This window comes from Sycon ciliatum, chromosome 12, assembly GCF_964019385.1.
Source record: "Sycon ciliatum chromosome 12, ocSycCili1.1, whole genome shotgun sequence".
Classification (NCBI taxonomy): Eukaryota; Metazoa; Porifera; class Calcarea; order Leucosolenida; family Sycettidae; genus Sycon; species Sycon ciliatum.
In genome coordinates this window covers 11,944,865-11,963,941 of record NC_088654.1, presented here as the reverse complement: position 1 = coordinate 11,963,941, position 19,077 = coordinate 11,944,865, and the positions used below count along the sequence as shown (strand labels likewise).

Sequence of the window (19,077 nt, the reverse complement as noted above, 5' to 3'; positions counted from 1 at the left end):
AGCGTGAAAATCGATTTTGGAAACACACAAAACCAAACCTTGAACAAATTGTCCTGTTGCGTGGTGATGTCTGCGGCATTCATACTTTTCATAGCTATCATCATTTATGTGATTTGCTTTTCAATCCTCCACCTCCGTCATGGAAAATTAATTGTGTTTTGTTCGCTCGTAAAAGAGGGTTTAAAAATTTAAAAAAAACTTTAAAAAAAACTCAAAAAAAAACTCAAAAAAAACTCAAAAAAAAAACTCAAGTCAACAGCGTGGTGTTTGTGATGCAAGGGCTGCGTAGCTCTCGGCGCTACAAAATTCTTTGGGCCGGATTGCTCAGGCCAGGGCTGTACGTGTACAGGAGATTCACCTACATGTACTGTACATGTACATGCATAAACAAGGCCGGTCGAGGCAGCTAGCTCGAAGCAGAGTGCTCGATGCACACATGTACAGAGCAGGGGAAATGCGTGAAACTACTTGAAAGTTGAAACACAGACTTTCGCCTCCGTTGTTTCTGTACATGCATATGTGTATGTGTACCTTTTATGTACCAGCAACATAGCGATCCGACCATGCATGTGCGTAACACCGTCTAGAACTTAGCAGAAGCAAGAGTACAGGTGGGGTTATGTGCTTTGGTAGAAGATCAAGGTGAATATGTGGTCCATGGTCAACCCTGACCCAACCCTGACCGTAAACGGACAGAAGAACATGGTAACGAGATCTCGCGCGTTCTTAAAACGCGGAACCGCGTTACCATGTCCTTCCGTCCCCCTTCGGCCAGAGTGATGGGTTCGACATACTGAGTGCGGTCGGTGCGTGCTCATCTTCACTTCCTCGTCTCCCTGTAATCGTGCACACGTACGTGCCTATTGAAAAAGAAGGTTTTGAGAAGAGAACAAAGTTAGTTCGGCTTCGTTCGGATATCCACGCTACCAGCAGCTACTACTAAAACCTGTAACTAAAGACCACCGTGGCCAGCGACCAGCCTGGTACTAAGGACCACTTAGCCAGGCACGGTCGTATCACATTCATAATAATTATTAGTCTGGTTGCCGTGCAAACCTCTAACTAAGGATCACGTGCCACTAAAGACCGCTTTCTCTGGCCCGAAGGGCCGGGTGGTCGTTAGTCACAGGTTTCACTGTACAGGTATACAATAATTATTGTATTAGTCCTGGCCAGAGAAATCCGACGCGGCATGAATAAATAAAATAAATAAAGTCGCGCCACGCACAAGCGAGCATAGTGATGTGTTTGGTGTTAGGGTCGTGTAGTCCTCGGAGCTACATTGTATTATAATTATGATTTAAAATTATATCCAGGCATAGGGTCGGATTCATCTGGCCGGGACTGTATGCTTAGAACACACAACCAGCCGTTACAACCAGGTAGCCCGACGCTATGTGCAGGGCTCCTTGCTTACAATGTAGGAGGCTTTGCTCGTGCCTGTCCATCACCATTCCTGATCAGTGCAACGAACAGGTGGCGGACGCAACTCCCGTGCCCGGTGGCGAAGGTACCTGGCTGAGTAGACCAAGCACGCGCCAGAGTTTTTTTTCACGAAGTCCCCTATGCTCACGAATGAATGCGGAAAGTGGTGGCGGGGCCCTGCTGCTCAGCCGACCTTGGTGGTCTCGGCGTCTGGTGGCATTAATGGCTTCTTTACCGAGGCTCTCACGTGACCTGAGTCACCTCTCTTCACGCTCTACCTCCATGTTCATGTATGCATGGTGTGGTCACGGTCATGCCTCCTAGCTGGAGTCAGTCCCATGCAAGGTTGCCTAATGACTGCTTTCAACACTTTTATTCATGCGGCGTTTGTGATTATTATTGCGTGAGCTGAGCCTGAAGGTCTCTTCGAAATGGTATGACGGAATGAATTCTGGTGATTTATTAGCTGGCTGGAAGTATTTTTGCTGCTCTTCAGGCATAATCTTCCTCAGCCTACTCAAGCTCAACTGATGAGGGGCGAATTCCCCGAAACACTGTGCATTGGGCAGGGAGTGATGATGGGTGAATTCCCCGAAACACTGTGCATTGAGCAGGGAGTGGTGCTTTCTTGCAGGTCTGCCGAGTGGAAGGTTCGATGCACTTCTCGTGTGATGGCTGGATGGCAGTCGTGAGTCAGTCAAGTGAGAATTCAAGTCGGCAGGAAAAGCGCGAGCTCCCATGTAGGGAGCAACACACAATTTGGAAGTATTTTTACCGCTGTACTTCGCAGATCTAACGGATAGAGCGTATCCAACGGTCATGAGCTGTGTTGATACCGACGAAAGTCAGATCTTTCGTCGGTGTACCTGCTCTTTCACGACCTCTAGTGGCTCTACCTCTTCGGCAGCCAACGCTATCTAGCCTATCAAGAGAACATAGCCCCCCCCCCCCCCCCCTCTGGCACTGTCCCAATGCCACGTCTACACTTCACAAAAATACTAGTAACTTCCACACTAGCATCAAATCTAGGCCTGCTCGTAGAAGGATTCGATCATAAGTAAATGCTGCTGTCTGATGATCGCTGAAATGTGTGAAACTTAGAGGTACAGCTACACCGCCTTTCGCCTCTGTTGTGTGTGTGTAACACCCCCCCCCCCCCTGGTTATGACTACCCGTAAAGTCTTGTATAAAAGCCGCACTTGAATAGAAGCCGCCCTCGAATAGAAGCCGCAATTTGGGGCCCATCAAATCACACATAAGCCTGGTTTTAGTGTTGACATACATAGAAATACCTGTCTTGTATAGAAGCCTGTCTCATATAGAAGCCTGCAAAATTTCACCAAGAAAGTCATAGAAGCCGCGGCCTTTATACAAGACTTTACGGTATACTCTTGAGGCTAGTATGAGTCTCCTTGCGATGTTCTGCTGACGTTTGCACCTTGCACCATGATGGTTTGTGGCTGATCTTGAAAAACAAAACAAATAAGGCTCATGCAGGATCATGGGAAGATAGGGATTCACCTCGATCTCGTTTCCTATTGTAGATTTACGTGTACCGGTACTAGAACTACTGCACTGGCCTATTCATGTACATGTACATGGCTGTACAGTAGGCATTGGCTGATAATGCTCGAAAAGGTGGCAGATTCTGCTCGAAAAGGTGGCAGATTCTGCTCGAAAAGCAGTGAAATTGGCAGAATCATACAAACCTTATGGCGGGCAATTCCTCAAATTCTGCTCCATTTCTTTATCCACATACCAAACATACATGAAACTTACCAGAAAAAGTACCGAATTCTGCCAATTTTTCTGCCGGCAGAATCCGCAAAGGCCTACTGACACAGGCTTCTGTACAGTCATGACTCATGTTGTTGGTCGAGCGCATGAAACAAGGTGGAGGACCACCGTGTTCGGAAACAGTGACCGTACGACAACCATCCACGGTTGGCAGAGCCCCCGTCTTGCGACCATTTTAACCTTACGGGTGGAAGCCCTGGTTCTGACCCTCAATATGCATTTACCAACTCTCCTCTGTTTTTGTCCTACAGCCTTTGGCTGCAACTTCCCCAGCATGTTAAGACATTAAAATGTCTTTCCAGCTTTAAAAATGCACTCCGATCGCATAATGTAGCATGATAGGATCTCCTTGCTGGATTCTTGTCTATCCTTCTTTCTTCTCTTTTTCTATATTCCTTTCTTTTCTTTTCTTGCCGTGGTTGGCTATCACCCCTCTCTTGCACTTTGCGTGCCAATTGGTCATGGACCACGAGTTGAGTGAAATAAATAAAATTTAATAAAATGAATAAATATACTAGGGAGTAACAGTTGTCGAAGTTGAGTCTTCACGGGTATTGTACTGTCAGTCGTGTATTCTTTGTTCGCTTCTGGATGTGTTCTTGAATCATCTTGATACTCAATCTAACACAGCCTTTCGCCTGTGTTGTGTGTGTACTCAATATTTATAAACTCTGTAAGTCTAAGGCTACCCTCAGACCGTCAACAGGACTATGGTATTGCTCCACCCTTGCGGTGTTCAGCACCCTAGCAATCTGGGAATGCCCCCTATCAAGAGTAGATAAAATTAATATTCTGTTTATCTACTCTTGCCACTATTCATAGCGCTAGCAAGTGCTGGCTAATGCGGCCAGTAATGGGACCATTACATAGCAAGCGACCATTATTGTATGTATGATTATCGGATTGTATGACCGCTGGATTCGCCGTGATTTCCTCCGACAGACTGTTCACTGACACAGCAGTTCTGGATTCGCCATGGTGTCCTCCGGCAGACTGTGTACTGACGTCAAACCTGCAGACGTTTTTTTTCCCGTTTTCAAACTCTGCAACAATTCTTTTCCATTTTCTCACCAAAACAGAAAACTGTTTCAAGAGTTTGTTTGATGAGTTACGACGCCGGTCATTGTAATTGTATTCGTATTTTGAAATGCTTTGCTTGCTCTGAGCGATTATTGCTTGAAGATGAAGCGCAGGCTGTCGGCGGGCGATGGTGATGAGCCGTCCCCCAAGAAAGCGCGTGTCAGTGCGGACGCGAGCGAGGCGGCCATGGAAGCCGAGTCCACCGACGCGACGCTGGCCGCAATGGGACAGCTGCATGGGAAATTCCAGGGCAAGATCACGTCGATGAAGGACCTGATGCAGAGCGTGCTAAAGAGCAAAGCTCTATCTGCAAGCAAGGTACACATACTCCCCCCCCCCCACACATTATGCCAATGGATACATTCATTTCCATTACACAAAGTGTCTGAAGTCCTTGCTGCCAAATACATGTAGTGCTCAATACCCTAACAAGCGCAGAGCGTACTACACAAGGCAGAACAACAGAGACCAAAAGCTGTCTCGGGACTCCGAGTTTCGTGTTCAAAAACACTCATCAGGCTTTTCCCGTTTGTCTCTTTCCCTCAGACCAGTTAATACTTTAGACACATTTTCATTAGAATTAATTGTATCTGTGAATTTCTCAACACATGAATTTAAATCCCTCACGATGCCGAAAGAACGAAGGTCATTTGCCTTCAGGCATGTTCCTTCGGGGAGTGGGGAATTATTGGCCTTGGAAATTCGAGGAGATGTTGCTTTCTAGTCGGCACGATTGGAACGGACATGAATACGAGGGGAAATAGGAATTTCTTTGCACAAATATGAGGGAAATGCGGCTTAATTTTTTGGCACATCTGTATGACACGTTTTGCAGTGCATGAGAATCATGCCCAGGATATTCACAATTTTCATATGCTTTGCTTTTCATCAACCGAGAGGCGGGCTACGTTTTGTTCCACAGTATGTTGTGTTGGCCGGTTTTATGTGGATCTTTCATTGTCAGTTGTTACTGCTGCGGGTTGCTTAGCTTCAGTGGTTCCTTCCTTGCTCTGTGTGTGCGTGTGTGTGTGTGTGTGTGTGTGTGTGTGTGTGTTTGTTGATTCCTAACATGTAGAGTGACTTGGCAGTGGAGGATATGCGTCGTCAAGGTGTAGTTCTTATCAGCGCACTCAAGCATATCAACCAGACAGCACAGGAGCAAGTTAAGGAGCAGAGAGAGGCAGTGCAGGAGGTACTGAAGAGTGCTTGTGTGTGACTGTTAGTGTGTGTGTGTGTGCACGCGTGTATGTATATAACGTGTATTAGGTGCATGTGTATGTGCACCCCCCCCCCCCCCCCCCCCCCGTGCTTGCACGTATGTTCTGGTTTGTACAGACACAATTTTCGTGGATTGTACACCCTGATAGTTCGTTGTTGTCGTCGTTCGTTGTACGTGTCTGTGTATCTCCGTGCGTTTCCATGTGCTTGACTCTTCTCCGCGCGCGCGCGTGTGTGTGTGTGTTTGCGTTGTCTAGAGCAAGCGTCGTGTGGACAGCCTGCAGCTAGCCCTGCACAATCTACATTACCAAGTACTGCACTTAAAGTGCGAAGCTGCCAAGTGCCTCGACTTCCAGTAAGATGTTTGAAAGTGCATGCTCGCTACACCCCCAAAGTGCGTTTCGACAGAACCCTGGTGTCGAATGCACCGTTAGTCCAACATCTACGTGTATACCATGTGAATTATTTGATCACTGTGTGCATAAAGAACTAAGATGGTGAGCCAAGGAAACGTTTTGTAACATGGAAATTATGGAAAGCTGACTTTCATGCCGTGGAATGTCTCAGTACTCCTTGTCAGTTTTGTGCTAAATTGTGCATGTCTGACTGTTCAAAAATGGTTAAGTTGGTAGACTTGATTGTATAACTTGTGCGCACAATTTCCATTTTACAAATTGTGTGCATAAATTACCTTTTCCCTGTTTGTTCTTCCCCAACAGAGCGGTTGATCAGAGCGTGAAGCTTGTGACCGAAGACGAGTTCTTGGAGAGGATGAAACAGACCGCACAGGATATGGTGAGAGTTACCGTCACAGCATGGTTCATGCCGCGTCCGTCCGTCCTCTCGATTGAGAGCCTTACCACTGCTTAGATTGAACTGGATATTGAGGAGGGGGAAGTGCACTGGTGTTTGTGCATGTGTGCACGTATGCACGTATCTGTCTCATTCAGACCTTGTCCCCTATCGTTGCTATAAGAGATATTCTGTGGGGGCACATCCAGCGCAGGTGCAGATGTGCGTGCTTCTCTTGCGACAGGCGTATACATGGTATGGTACATGGTGTGTGTGTGTGTGTGTGTGTGTGTGTGTGTGTGTGTGTGTGTGTGCGCGCGCATGCGTGTGTGTGCGTGTGTATGTGTGTATGTGTGTGTGTGTGTATGTGTGTCATACAGGATGAGTTCAAAGATGATCATCGTCTGATGTTGGCCAGGCTCAAGGATGAACTGGAGCAGAGGAAAGAGTGAGTACCCACATACAAACAAATGCATACATGCACACACACACATACACACGTACACACACACACACACACACACACACACACACACACACACGCACGCACACACACACACTACCCTAAACGCTCTGCGACTGTGTGTCACCGATTCTCTCAGACTGGTAACAAGACGGGCGAACACAACCAGTGAACGAGATGCCGCCATCAGCGAGATCAAGACGTTGCAGCAACATCTGGCCGGCATACGCCCAGGACTGGACACCCTTCTCAAGGTGAGGACGCCAAGTGGAGAATGATAATGCCTGGGTTTATCACCCCCGCTCACACCCCCACGCTTCAATGCTGCTCAAATAGTTCTTGGAAATCATATTTAAAGAGAAAAGAACCTTTAAGTTACTAGTTATGACTAACAATCCACCATATCATATTTATGATTTATATCACTTTGGATTGGATAACAAATGCCTATGTATTGCCGACTATGGTGATGGTGATGATGATGATGACGACGACTAGGAACAGCTGGATATTGAAACGAAGAAGTCAGCAATACATGACCTTATTATCCATAGTGAGACTCGGGTGGAGAGCCGAGGATTAATTTATCAGAAGATTTTTTTTGTTATCCAATCCGAAGTTTTCGGAAACCTGGTTTCGGTGACCACCACGTGTGTGTATGTGTGTGCGTGTGTGTGTGTGTGTGTGTGTGTGTGTGTGTGTGTGTGTGTGTGTGTGTGTGTGTGTGTTGTATGTTGTATGCCTGCAGGCCACGGAGCCAGTGCAAGGTGCTCTGCAGTCAACGTTCGCCGAGCGGCGGCAGATGCTGGACACGGCGCGTCACCTTCCCGAGCCTCTCTACCTGCTCTTCGCCCAGCTGCAAGCGTACACGGAGACCACTCCCGACTCACCGGCATCCTCCATCAGCCTCTCCATCGGTGGGGACTGCGACGCCGGCAAGAAGATCACGGCGGGGAATATTGAAGAGCAGCGTGCCAAGTGTACGTTTCCTGGGGTTGTTGTGTTGTCTTATGGATGTGCCGCAGCACCTTGCATGTCCTTGTGAAACTGTTCAAGTGTGTGTGTGTACGTGCGTGCATGTGTGTGTGCACGTGCGTGTGTCCATGTGTGTGTACTCGTATGTACCCGTGTGGGACAGGGAATATTGAAGGCCGACATGCTCACAATAATTATGTTGAGGCTTCGTTTCTTTTGCTATTTCTTCCCTGGGTTGGTCTGTGTTGTTCAGTTTTGCGCCGAGAGTGCGACTCAGACAATGAGGCCGGTGAGGAGGAAGAAGCTCAGTCGCAACCGCATCGCAAATCCGTAAGTCCGTACCAAGAGTCGATAAGCCCCCGAGAATGTGCAACTCTGAATAGCCTATCTACTGAGTATGGGGTTCGCCGACGGCCAGACTGTAGAAGAACGACCAGGCTGGAACTTTACCAAGCACAGCATACTCATGTATACACGGTGACTCAACTGTGCATAGACTTTAGTACATGAAAATAAGAACGGTCTAGGCTAGGAGGCTGCACCCCCAGTTCTTCGGCAACCATCAGCACTGTAGCTCCTGAGCGGTGAAGATTTGCTTCAGAAAAAAACCCACCCCTTCCTGACCATGGTCACAAAGACGGAAACGTTGACAAAGTAACTGGATTGTGTGTAAAAAATGCAAGTGTTTACGTGAGTGTAGCTGAGTTGCCTGCAAAGGACTAAAAAAAGCCGAGCTCTCTAAATAATCAGGTCTTGATTTTAGTGATATTCCATGGTGTTCGGTCGAGATCACGATGGTCCATAGTCAATTCTGACAGTAGGGGCGAGAGGTGTGTGAGACTTCCTGTTTTACAGAGATTGACATGGTGCGGGTGGCGCTCATCTCCTCTCCCTCGTCCCCGGGCCTTTGCCTCCCCAACCGAAGTCGAGTACCGAATCCCAGATAGGTCTCCTGGGGCGTGCGTGGATAATCTAAAACTAAGAATCCAGCACTCAACCTAGTGTTTGGATGACCAATGCCCTGACCATTGTGCCAAGCATGCAGAACCGGTGTACAAGCTAAGAAATGAGTACTCCATCCAATGATCCCGCCTTGCTTCTAAGGTTACAAGCTCTAATCTGGTATAGGTAAGCCTTGTTTGATAGATTGAAGTTGAAGACACCACTGCAGCTGTACTTAGGGTCCATGGTTACCAATAGTTTTTGCAGAACGAAACGTTTTAGTATTTTTCAGCACCCACCCACCTACCTTTTCTGCAGGTAAACGAATTCCAGTAAAATATTGATGTCAATTTTCGACACCCAGAAGTAACTGGGCATTCTCCATCTGCGTTCAATAATTATTTTCAAAACGAAACTCCTTCAAACCCACCCACCCCCAAACGAAAACTTTTCGTTTTGATAATACTCTTGGTAACCTTGGACGGCCCCTTATGGTTGATACATATGGTGGTAAAGACACACCTGGCAATATGGCGGTAAACACACGCCTGTGAGAAGGAGAGCTCTGTGCCAGAACTTTGCAGCTTAGAGAGCATGTGTGGGCAGGCGTGCGTTTACCGCCATATTGCCAGGTCTGTCTTTACCACCATATTTATCAACCACTGTTTGATAGATACTTAGTAAGCACCTTGTGGTGTGCTGCCAACATATCAGCAGGGTCTAATCTGCATCTGTTGCTTGTCGTTCTTGTTTTGTTTGGTGTATTACAGAAGCGCCGACGCACAGTAACAGACGAGGGACAGCGTCAGACGATGTGTCTTCAGCCACATCCCATGACTGTCAACGTCGTTATCGCGGAGAAAGGTAGCGTGGTCATACCTGTTCTCGCTCTCACACACGCGCACACATGCACACATACACACGCCCGCACATGCACACACACATATACACACACACGCACACACGTGCACACATACACACACACACAAACACACACACACAAGCACACACACACACACACACACACACGTGCACACATGTGTACACACACACACACACACACACACACACACACACACACACATGCACACACACACACACACACACCCGCACGCACACGCACATGCACACACACACACACACACACACACACACACACACACACACACACACACACACACACACACACACACACACACACACACACACACACACACACACACAAAGCACAAGCACACTAACACAAAGCACACACACTACAATAGTTTCCCGGCTTGATTTTCATCATTTCTGTGGTGCTTCTTTCTGCCCATACTCAGAGTAAAGATCCTCTCCTATTTTAAAGTGTATCTTTTCTTCTCTTCACCATAAAAGTGCATGTGCATGCGCATACCTGTGTGTGTGTGTGTGTGTGTGTGTGTGTGTGTGTGTGTGTGTGTGTGTGTGTGTGTGTCCACTGTTAGGTTGTGGCAAGGTTGAGATGACGTTCAAGTACTTATCCATATTGAATATCGTCACAGTGCAAGCCACACCATCATGGCAAGCACCAACCGTCTCGTCCTGCAGGTATGCCTTCTCTCCGTTTGTGTGTGTGTGTGTGTTTGTGTGTGTGTGTGTGTGTGTCTGTCTGTCTGTCTGTCTGTCTGTCTGTCTGCATGTGTGTGTGTGTGTGTGTGTGTGTGTGTGTACACGTGGGTGCATGTGCGTGTGTTCATTCGTGCGAGTGCGTGTGTGAACAGCGATGGCGAGGAAGACGAGGAAGCTTGTCCGGAATCCTTGGATTTGATCAGAATTACTTGACCACTAACAGCAAGAATCCGGTATGTCCCGTTTGTGTTTGTGCTCGCAGTTCGCTACTCACTTCTGCTGGCGTTCTTGGTGACTTGTTGGAAGCGGATGATGGCACACAGCCCGACTCTGCTATTGCGGCCGAAATCATGAAACAACAGCAGTAAGACAGATAGTCCTTTTCGGCACTGCTGCTTGATGACGTCTGATTGTGCGAGTCAAAATTGCACCCCTGTGAACTGGTGTTTGCAGGTCTAGGGCTGCACAGCATCCCCTGTCGTGTACTTGACTCCTGCGAACAACACTGTGCTTTATTTAGACGTGAACTTTAGTGTGTTTGTGTGTGCATGCGTGCGTGCATGCACGTGTGTGGTGTATGTGTGTGTGTGCGTGTGTTTGGACAAGATTTAGACAGTCTTTTTGGTTGTCCCTGTCCGTCTGTCTGTCTGTCCATCTGTGGACCCTAACCTTATGTCTCATGCTGACTCTTTTTCAAACTCAGGGTCTTGACTTGCCGTTGTCTTTCTGTGTGCATGTGTGTGTGTGTGTGTGTGTGTGTGTGTGTGTGTGTGTGTGTGTGTGTGAGTGTGTGAGAGAATGTGTGCTTGCATGCCTGTCTGTCTATCTGTCTGTCTGTGTGTGTCTGTGTGTGTGCCTCTGTATCTGCATGACCTCGTCACTGTCAGCATGGCTCCGTTTCATCATTACGTGGACTCGGCAGGCCGGGCATATCACTGGCTGCAGCGCTTGGCCGGCATTAACCGGGCAGAGAGAACAACTGAGGTACGCCCACGGGCCTTGTCCCTCCACCACCACCTCTGCTGTATGCTGTTATTCAGGGTACAGTCAGACCTCGCATAACCGCACACATCTGTTTTGCACAAAAATATCCGGATAGGCGAGGGAACCGGATAATCGAACACACATACTGTATGTATGCATGACGTATGCTGTAAATCGGTAACCAACGATTTTCTTCCGGATGGCGAGGGATCCGGATAAAAGAGGACCGGATAAGCGAGGTCTGACTGTACTCCCATTTCAGAAATTTTCGGTGCTCAATATTTTCGGTATGAGGGCAAAAGGCCAGGTTAGGTAAACAGAAATTTTCGGTACAGGGAAGCAGTTCCCTTTTGGATTATGTGTGTTAGTGTTTGTACTTTGAAGTAAAAAAAAAAAAAAAGACTGACGTATTGCGGTGCGCGACCGTCCCGCTCTTTGAGAAGCTTCCGCCTCTCGTCTGATTTTTATAAATCATTCACTCTATGATTACACTGCGCCCACTTCGACGGATATTCGTCCACTTTTCCGCTGCGCGCTCATGGTGATAATATAGCTCATCATGGGACGAAAAGCACGAAACAGTTCTGTCCGCTGGTTGAGTGGCTCATCATTGCAAATACTTGTTCAAACTGGGAGGGTCGACTCCGAAGAACTTGCTGGTTTTGTTCCCATAGCGTGCAATTGTATGCAGATTTATGAAAAGTGTAGCGACATAGTAGTAGAGAGCCACTGGCTGAAGCAACATCTTCTGCTGTTTTTTTCATGTCGACATAGGCTCAGAGTGTAGACATTTCTCCAAAGGCCCAGTCCACCGCTATTCTCACGTTGCTGAACCGCGTGTTAAAATCACGCTGTGCGGCTGTCAGTGCTGCACCATGGAAAGCCTTCTGCAGAATGCGACAATGGGTATGCCGTGTCTCCATACAGCGCATACGGCACTCCATGTGGGCCGTCCACATGTGCAGCCAACTGTTGCAGGAGTCCACTCTCTGCCAAGACACCAGCATCATGCCTCCTCCCCTCCACGGGAGACCAAAGAGATGGGCGATCATGCCGTCAAGTGTGACCACCACCTGGAACTTCAGGGCATGCACTCGTTTGTGTCCGTTGTAACATTGTTGCTGGTCTCTGACAGGACGGCATATTGGCCTCACGGTCCCATCAATAAAACCCCACACATGGAGATCGGGCCGACATTCTCCGTGATTTTTGTGGAGTAAGTGGCAACTCTCTCTCTCTCTCTCTGCGCTGAAGAATCCTTGTGTGAATGGATCTTTGAGCAGGTGGCCCCATCTCCAGCCAGATCCACATCAGCATTGTATTGAAAATTAGCGACAGCACAGGTTTTGAACGCCCAAATTCATCACAGAGGTCCGACAACCGGCTGGGATCACACAGCCGTCTGAGAAGAATCAGCAAACCCTCCATGCCACTCCACTTGGTCCGGCAAGCTGGAGATCTATAGTTCTGCGGCACCTGCAACGCAAAGTATAGGTCTTTCAGCTGCTGCCCAGTACAGCGGAAGCGCCTGATGCACGTCTCATCATCCAGACTTACGATATCCAGACGCATGGGCACAATTTCATGACTGATCAGCATACCTTGAGCAGCTGCATAATGAACTCCAGTGACCAGAACTACAATTCATCCTGCTCGAGGTCTCCGTCATCGTATTCCAGTATTAGGAAACAACATAACAACTCCTCGTAATCATCTCCTATATCCACCGACATCTCCTACACCCACGCCACGGACATCACTTCACGACTCAAACAAGTGCTTTCGCTCCGGAAACACAAGTCAGAAAAAATCATAAGAAAAGCAGCATTGAAAAAGCAGCAAAGTTTCGTCCTGCAGAACCTACCGGCGTTTGAATTTCGCGCCGAAAATTTCATCACATTTTTCATCATCAGCAGAGACGAAATTCGTTATGCAGAACCTCTCTAGTTTCATAGGAAAGTGTTCGCTCCCCGCACTGGAGCTCGCGCTTTTTCGCCGACTTCACTTCTCGTGTGCTCTGGATGGCAGTCGTGAGTCAGTCGAGTCAAGTCGCCGGAAAAGCACGAGCTCCAGTGTGGGGGTCGAACCCTTTCCTATAAAATTTCTGAAATTAGAGTATCGTATTTAATACGGAGTATAAGGCGCACTTTAAACACTCAAAATTTCACCATAAAAAAGAGGGTTTGGCTTATACTCCGATAAGCACTGATTTTCATGTCCCCTTCAATACCAGATACTGACCTGTCACTGTACTTTTCCTTGGTTTTGATTCTTTGTTGCCATGTTGTACACAGTCTCCTAAGCAACTGGACGAAGTGGTCAAGGCAATACGCGCGCGTATCGATAGTCGCTTTGCTCTGCTGCAGCAACTGACTGCACTCGGTACGTCGTTTGATATATTCATGTTGGTGTAACCGTAGAGAAGTGTGCAGTTATTCTTTGGTGTGTTGTTCGCAGTGCCTGCAGAGAGCGTGGGGGTGGCCAAAAAGAGTTCCGGTGTCTTTCTTATTGTTCTCTCTATCTCTCTCTCTCTCTCTCTCTCTCTCTCTCTCTCTCTCTCTCTCTCTCTCTCTCTCTCTCTCTCTCTCTCTCTCTCTCTCTCTCTTTTCCCTACGTGGTGTATGTGTGTGCAATAGAGCAATGCGAGATACCGATTCGAGGCAACTCTGCCGCCTTCTTCCCCACTCGTCTCTCTAACAAGCTTGTGTCATTTGCACAGATGCGAGACCCTATGGTGAGTTTTGTGTGTTTTCGTGGGTGAGTGTGTGTGTGTGTGCGTGTGTGGGTGGGGTCTTTGGGAGCGGAGAGTTAACCCTTTGGAGTGCATGGTTTGATTTCGAACCATACCTATGTACTGATGTTGTGTAGCACAAACTGTCAACTGCCAACTGCCTTGTGCAAAGAATATTTCCTTACTCTACGGATGTTGTCCTGTCGTTCTATGGTGGCTGGGGAGCTGGATGATGCCATGCTGGCCAGACTCGGTCGCCTCGCGCTGTTCTGGGGCGCATCACTCGCCCTGGCGAGGACTTCAGCAAACTCCTTGTCCACGGCATCGTGTTTGGGTATGTGTTGGTGTTGTTCTTGCTACAGGCACTGTCTTGGGTGTGTGTTTCCTCCAAGAACCACCTCGTCAAGAAAACCGATATCTGCTATATAGCTCAGCTGGAACGCAAAACCGGCGACAGAGGTGTGTACTTACATGTTTGTGTTTGAACCTGTCCAAACCTATGCGTGTGTGCGGGGGGCATGTGCGTGTAACAGAAGAAGTGAACATCTTTGTGTGTGTGTGTGGGGGGGGGGGGGGGGTGCGTGCGTCTCTCTCTCTCTCTCTCTCTCTCTCTCTCTCTCTCTCTCTCTCTCTCTCTCTCTCTCTCTCTCTCTCTCCAAATCACTTGTTTTGCATTTCCAGATAGGTTCAACTGGCCAATCATTCTTACTTTTGTGTGTGTGTGTGTGCATGTGTGTCCATGCATGTGTATGTATGTGCATTTGTGCACACATGCATGTGTGTGTGTATGTGCATGTGTGTACACACGTATGTATCTACAGCTCAGCTCCATGCTGCCGTATTCATCAGCCAAGACTACCCGCGGGTCACACCACTCTTCATCGTTCATCTCATCTCACCTGGCGGATCCTCATCAGCAACACCGAGTAGTCATGTTGCTCTGTCACAGTTCACTGCCTTGCGGGTAAGTTGCTCACTCAGTGAGTGCCCCACAAGCAGCTTGTTGAGATATGTGATGTGGCTAGTGGCACTTTTAAAATCTGTGATAAGACCTTGCCTGGACTGGAGATTGAGGACAGTTCTATTCCTCCGGGTGTGTTTGTCTGTGTATGTCTGTCTGACTGTTTGTTTGTCTGTCTGTATGTCTGTCTGACTGTCTGTCTGACTGTTTGTCTGTCTGTCTATCTGTCTATCTATCTGTCTGTTTGCCTATCTCTATATTGTGTATGTGTCTGTCTGTCTGTTTGTGTCTGCATGTCTGTGCATGTGTGTGTGTGTGTGTGTGTGAGTGTGTGTGTGTGTGTGTGTGTGTGTGTGTGTGAGTGTGAGTGTGTGTGTGTGTGTGTGTGTGTGTGTGTGTGTGTGTGTGTGTGTGTGTGTGTTTGTACCGTAGAATCTAGAGAAGGAGTTGAACATACACTATGCTGAGCTGGTAGACAAGGATCATGATGACGTCGACATCCTCGGTCTGCTCATCCGCCGTCTACAGGTACAGACCGGCATTCTGCCCGGCAAAGCACATCCACTCTAGACAGTATCAGAAATCATATAATTTTTCACGGATTGCATGTGCACTCATATCTTCCTTATCCGGGCAGTCTGGGGCCCAGCATTGCCCGAGACGTGAAGTTCAGCATGTCAATGACCGGAAAGGGAAGTGAAATTTGTGGTGGTGTCCAGCTGTTTCCTGTTTCGATATATGCCCTTGCCTTTGCTTATCATGGGGTATATACGAATGATCCGTGCATATAATATGATGCTACCGCCCCGATCTACACTCGTAGAGACTTCAGCTTCCCTATTCTTGGCTGGGGCCCAGCATTGCCCGAGACGTGAAGTTCAGCATGTCAATGACCGGAAAGGGAAGTGAAATTTGTGGTGGTGTCCAGCTGTTTCCTGTTTCGATATATGCCCTTGCCTTCGCTTATCATGGGGTATATACGAATGATCCGTGCATATAATATGATGCTACCGCCCCGATCTACACTCGTAGAGACTTCAGCTTCCCTATTCTTGGCACTTTTTCTTGCCTCTTATAACAATTGTCTTGCTGCTGCTGATGATGATCGTGCTGCTGCTGCTGGTATTATGGGGCCGCTGTGGTTGTTGTACAGATGTGTTTTGACGTGCTGATTGAGACAGACATGAGCCGTCAAAGCAGCAGCGGTGGCAATGACCCGGTCACCGAGAAACGTTACCTGCTAGCACAGGGGTAAGGCCAGTGTGATTCTACTGTCATTGTAGTCTTGTGTTTTGTCTTGTGTTGTGTTTCGTCTTGTACGGCCTCCACTAGAGTGCATGTCGAGTGTACTGTGTTCAGCGAGGACCAGTGCGTTACAAATAAGCTGGCTCCTTTGCTGCATCACTGTCCTGTCATGCCTGTGAAGCTACGTACCGTAAAATTCCGTTAATAAGCCCCGGGCGTATAGTTTGCAGAGCGTCAAAAACCGGGCGTATATTTGGGCATGGGCGTTATTTCGGACGCAATCTGCTGAAGATCAATCTATCCGCAACCCACTAGTTTCAGTGAACCACCATTCACACTGAGCGCCGGACAGGTACATCAAACCACAGCTGGAAATTTGGTCGTATCCAAGAATGTAGCGATAAATTACCGATTTTATAGGTAAACCACTTGTCCACTTTACGCCCTGGGCTTATTTCGGGCATGGGCGCTAAAACGGACTTGAAGTGTACACCGCCTAAAACAGGGCTTATTATCGGGCATGGGCGTTATTTAGGGTGGGCTTATTTACGGAATTTCACGGTATTCCACTGTGTGCTGCTGGCGGCAAGTTTGCCCCATCACACTCCTGTCGTATTTGCTTTCTTTTCTCTGTTTATTCACTTAGTGGGCCGGGCTGGTTGCTTGCTTAGTGAATCATCGACACTGTACATCGTGTGTGTTGTAATTCCACTTCTCTTGTGTTCTCTTGTGCTTTCTGTACGTGCATGCACAGTGGTCGAGATCACGCCCGTGCGTATCGCTACAATGCCATGCGGCAGGTGTTTATACCTCGATGATTTAGTCATGTTCTAGCGTGATGATGTACGCATGCTCCGTCGATTGATGTACTGGTGCGGACGGTGTTATCCGTAGCGTATCATGGCCCATGGCGATGTCATCATTGCCGTACCATGGCTCATGGTGATGTCATCGTTACCGTACCATGGTTCATGATGATGTAATCTTACCATATCATTGCTCATGGTGATGTCATTACTAATGTGCCATGCCTCATGGTGATGTCATCATGTTCTACAGCGGTTATGTGATCATGGCATCGTGTTCCTGGCACAGTGGGCTTCGTGGTCATACCTTCAACGCCAGTGAACTATCTCCTCTGTACCGCAATAGCTGCCAACGCCGGTGGTGGGCATTCGTGCAGACTTGATCCCGTGTCGACCGTTTGAAATCTGGCCATTCTGCATGCCCCAAGTGTGTGGGCTTGACTTGTTATGCAAGCTTTGTTTTGCTAGTTCTCTGCTCCCATTGATCTCTGAAAGTGGACGTTGAAATCGCCAACGGTTGTGGTGCTGCTGTGCGACCACGGACATTTTACGCTGGAGCTGTTGCTTCGTGACGTACGATTGGCCGCCAGTGTTTGCGGCCCGATACTGCTGCTCCGTGTCTCTCTCTATCTCTCTCTCTCTCTCTCTCTCTCTCTCTCTCTCTCTCTCTCTCTCTCTCTCTCTCTCTCTCTCTCCCTCTCTCTCTCCCTCTCTTGCGTCGCAGTGCGCATCTAGCACATAGCTGCATCGCTCGCTGTATGACCTCATTGCGAAGCCTGTCCATGGATTGTCCATGGATGTTCCATGCTGTATGTGAGGACAGTGGCCAGCATCCCGGCTGTAGCCATGGCTACACATTGTTACCACCACCCACGCTGTTACCATGCCGACGTGCTTTCCTGCATAACAGTATTTGCTGTGTGTGTGCGTGTGTCAGCCAGGAGCCGTGCTCTAACCCTGTTCTGTTCTGCCCTGCAGCATGCAGAGCACGGACGGCTGGGTGTTATCTTGAAAATTCTCATCACCCGCTGCCGCAACCTGTAGCTGGTCGCTTAGCTGACCGGCTGGTTGTGAAGGCTTGCTGATCATTATTATTCTGTATAGTTGTACTATTTCGCTTGGCTCTTGTTCTTGTGTTTTGCACCCTCTTTGCATCTGCCTGTATTTGTGCACGATGCATGTATGTGTACCTTTGTGGCTCTAGGTTTTCATTTCTGTTCAATTTCTTTCTGCTAAGTTATTGCGGTGATGCATTAAAAAATTTTAAATGTGTCTTTTGTTCTGTGTGTTGTGGTCCGTTGCCAACATATCCAGTAGTGTGTTGTGTGTAGACTTGTCCGCTGTTTCTCAGTGGCGTCTTGCAGTTTGAATCATTGTTTTAGACATTTAGTGGGTGCACAGACATGCACAGTTGAACCTCGATTATCCGGGGGCTGGATTATCTGAATCCCAGTTACACGGAACCTCGATAAAACGCAGCTAGATCTGCAAGTAACACATTAGTTGCACGAGAGAATAGCCGAGGCACTGTATACTGTATAAGCAGAAATATTCGTTGGGAATTTAATTTCGTCTTTTTCGTCCACGGAGCTTTGGACTAAATTGAATGCCGGACTACAATATTGCTTGTAATGTTGATTCGTCCTGCTTTTCAATAGACTCTTTTGACCCATGGACTAAATTTTCAACCGGACGAACTCCCTTTCTTTGGAGTTGGACGAAAGTATTGACCGATTAAATTTTCTTCCTGTAAAGTACACCAAGTCAGATGCCTGATACAGTCAACTTCGCTAATAACGACTGCGGATATAACGACAATTCGCGAATAACGACATAATTTTCATGCCCAGAGCAAAGTCCCATCCAACTGTAATACATTATAATGAGACTTCGGGGATAACGACACTTCGCGAATAAGGACACTTTTCTGATGCCCCGCCGAGTGTCGTTATACGCGAAGTTGACTGTATACTATACTAACATGTAGGGTCTATCAACCGGATAGTAACTAGATACCCTTTGAAAGTGGCAGCACTATTCGTCAAGCTGTCCTTGTTCTTGTGGAAAACGC

General features: G+C 47.9%; 1 protein-coding gene across 1 annotated transcript; it reads left to right on the top strand.

Annotated features, from left to right (window-relative positions):
• Nucleotides 1-4,322: 4,322 nt before the first annotated feature.
• Nucleotides 4,323-18,278, top strand: LOC135828918 (THO complex subunit 5 homolog). Its single transcript, XM_065341351.1, has 19 exons — nucleotides 4,323-4,620; nucleotides 5,378-5,494; nucleotides 5,778-5,875; nucleotides 6,240-6,315; nucleotides 6,693-6,760; nucleotides 6,915-7,029; nucleotides 7,524-7,755; nucleotides 8,004-8,080; nucleotides 9,463-9,556; nucleotides 10,156-10,258; nucleotides 10,542-10,643; nucleotides 11,167-11,263; nucleotides 13,558-13,645; nucleotides 13,900-13,997; nucleotides 14,357-14,453; nucleotides 14,816-14,958; nucleotides 15,388-15,483; nucleotides 16,109-16,206; nucleotides 16,955-18,278. The coding sequence occupies exons 1-19, from the start codon at nucleotides 4,405-4,407 to the stop codon at nucleotides 17,016-17,018; spliced, it is 2,079 nt and encodes a 692-aa protein (XP_065197423.1). The 5' UTR covers nucleotides 4,323-4,404; the 3' UTR covers nucleotides 17,019-18,278.
• Nucleotides 18,279-19,077: the final 799 nt, after the last annotated feature.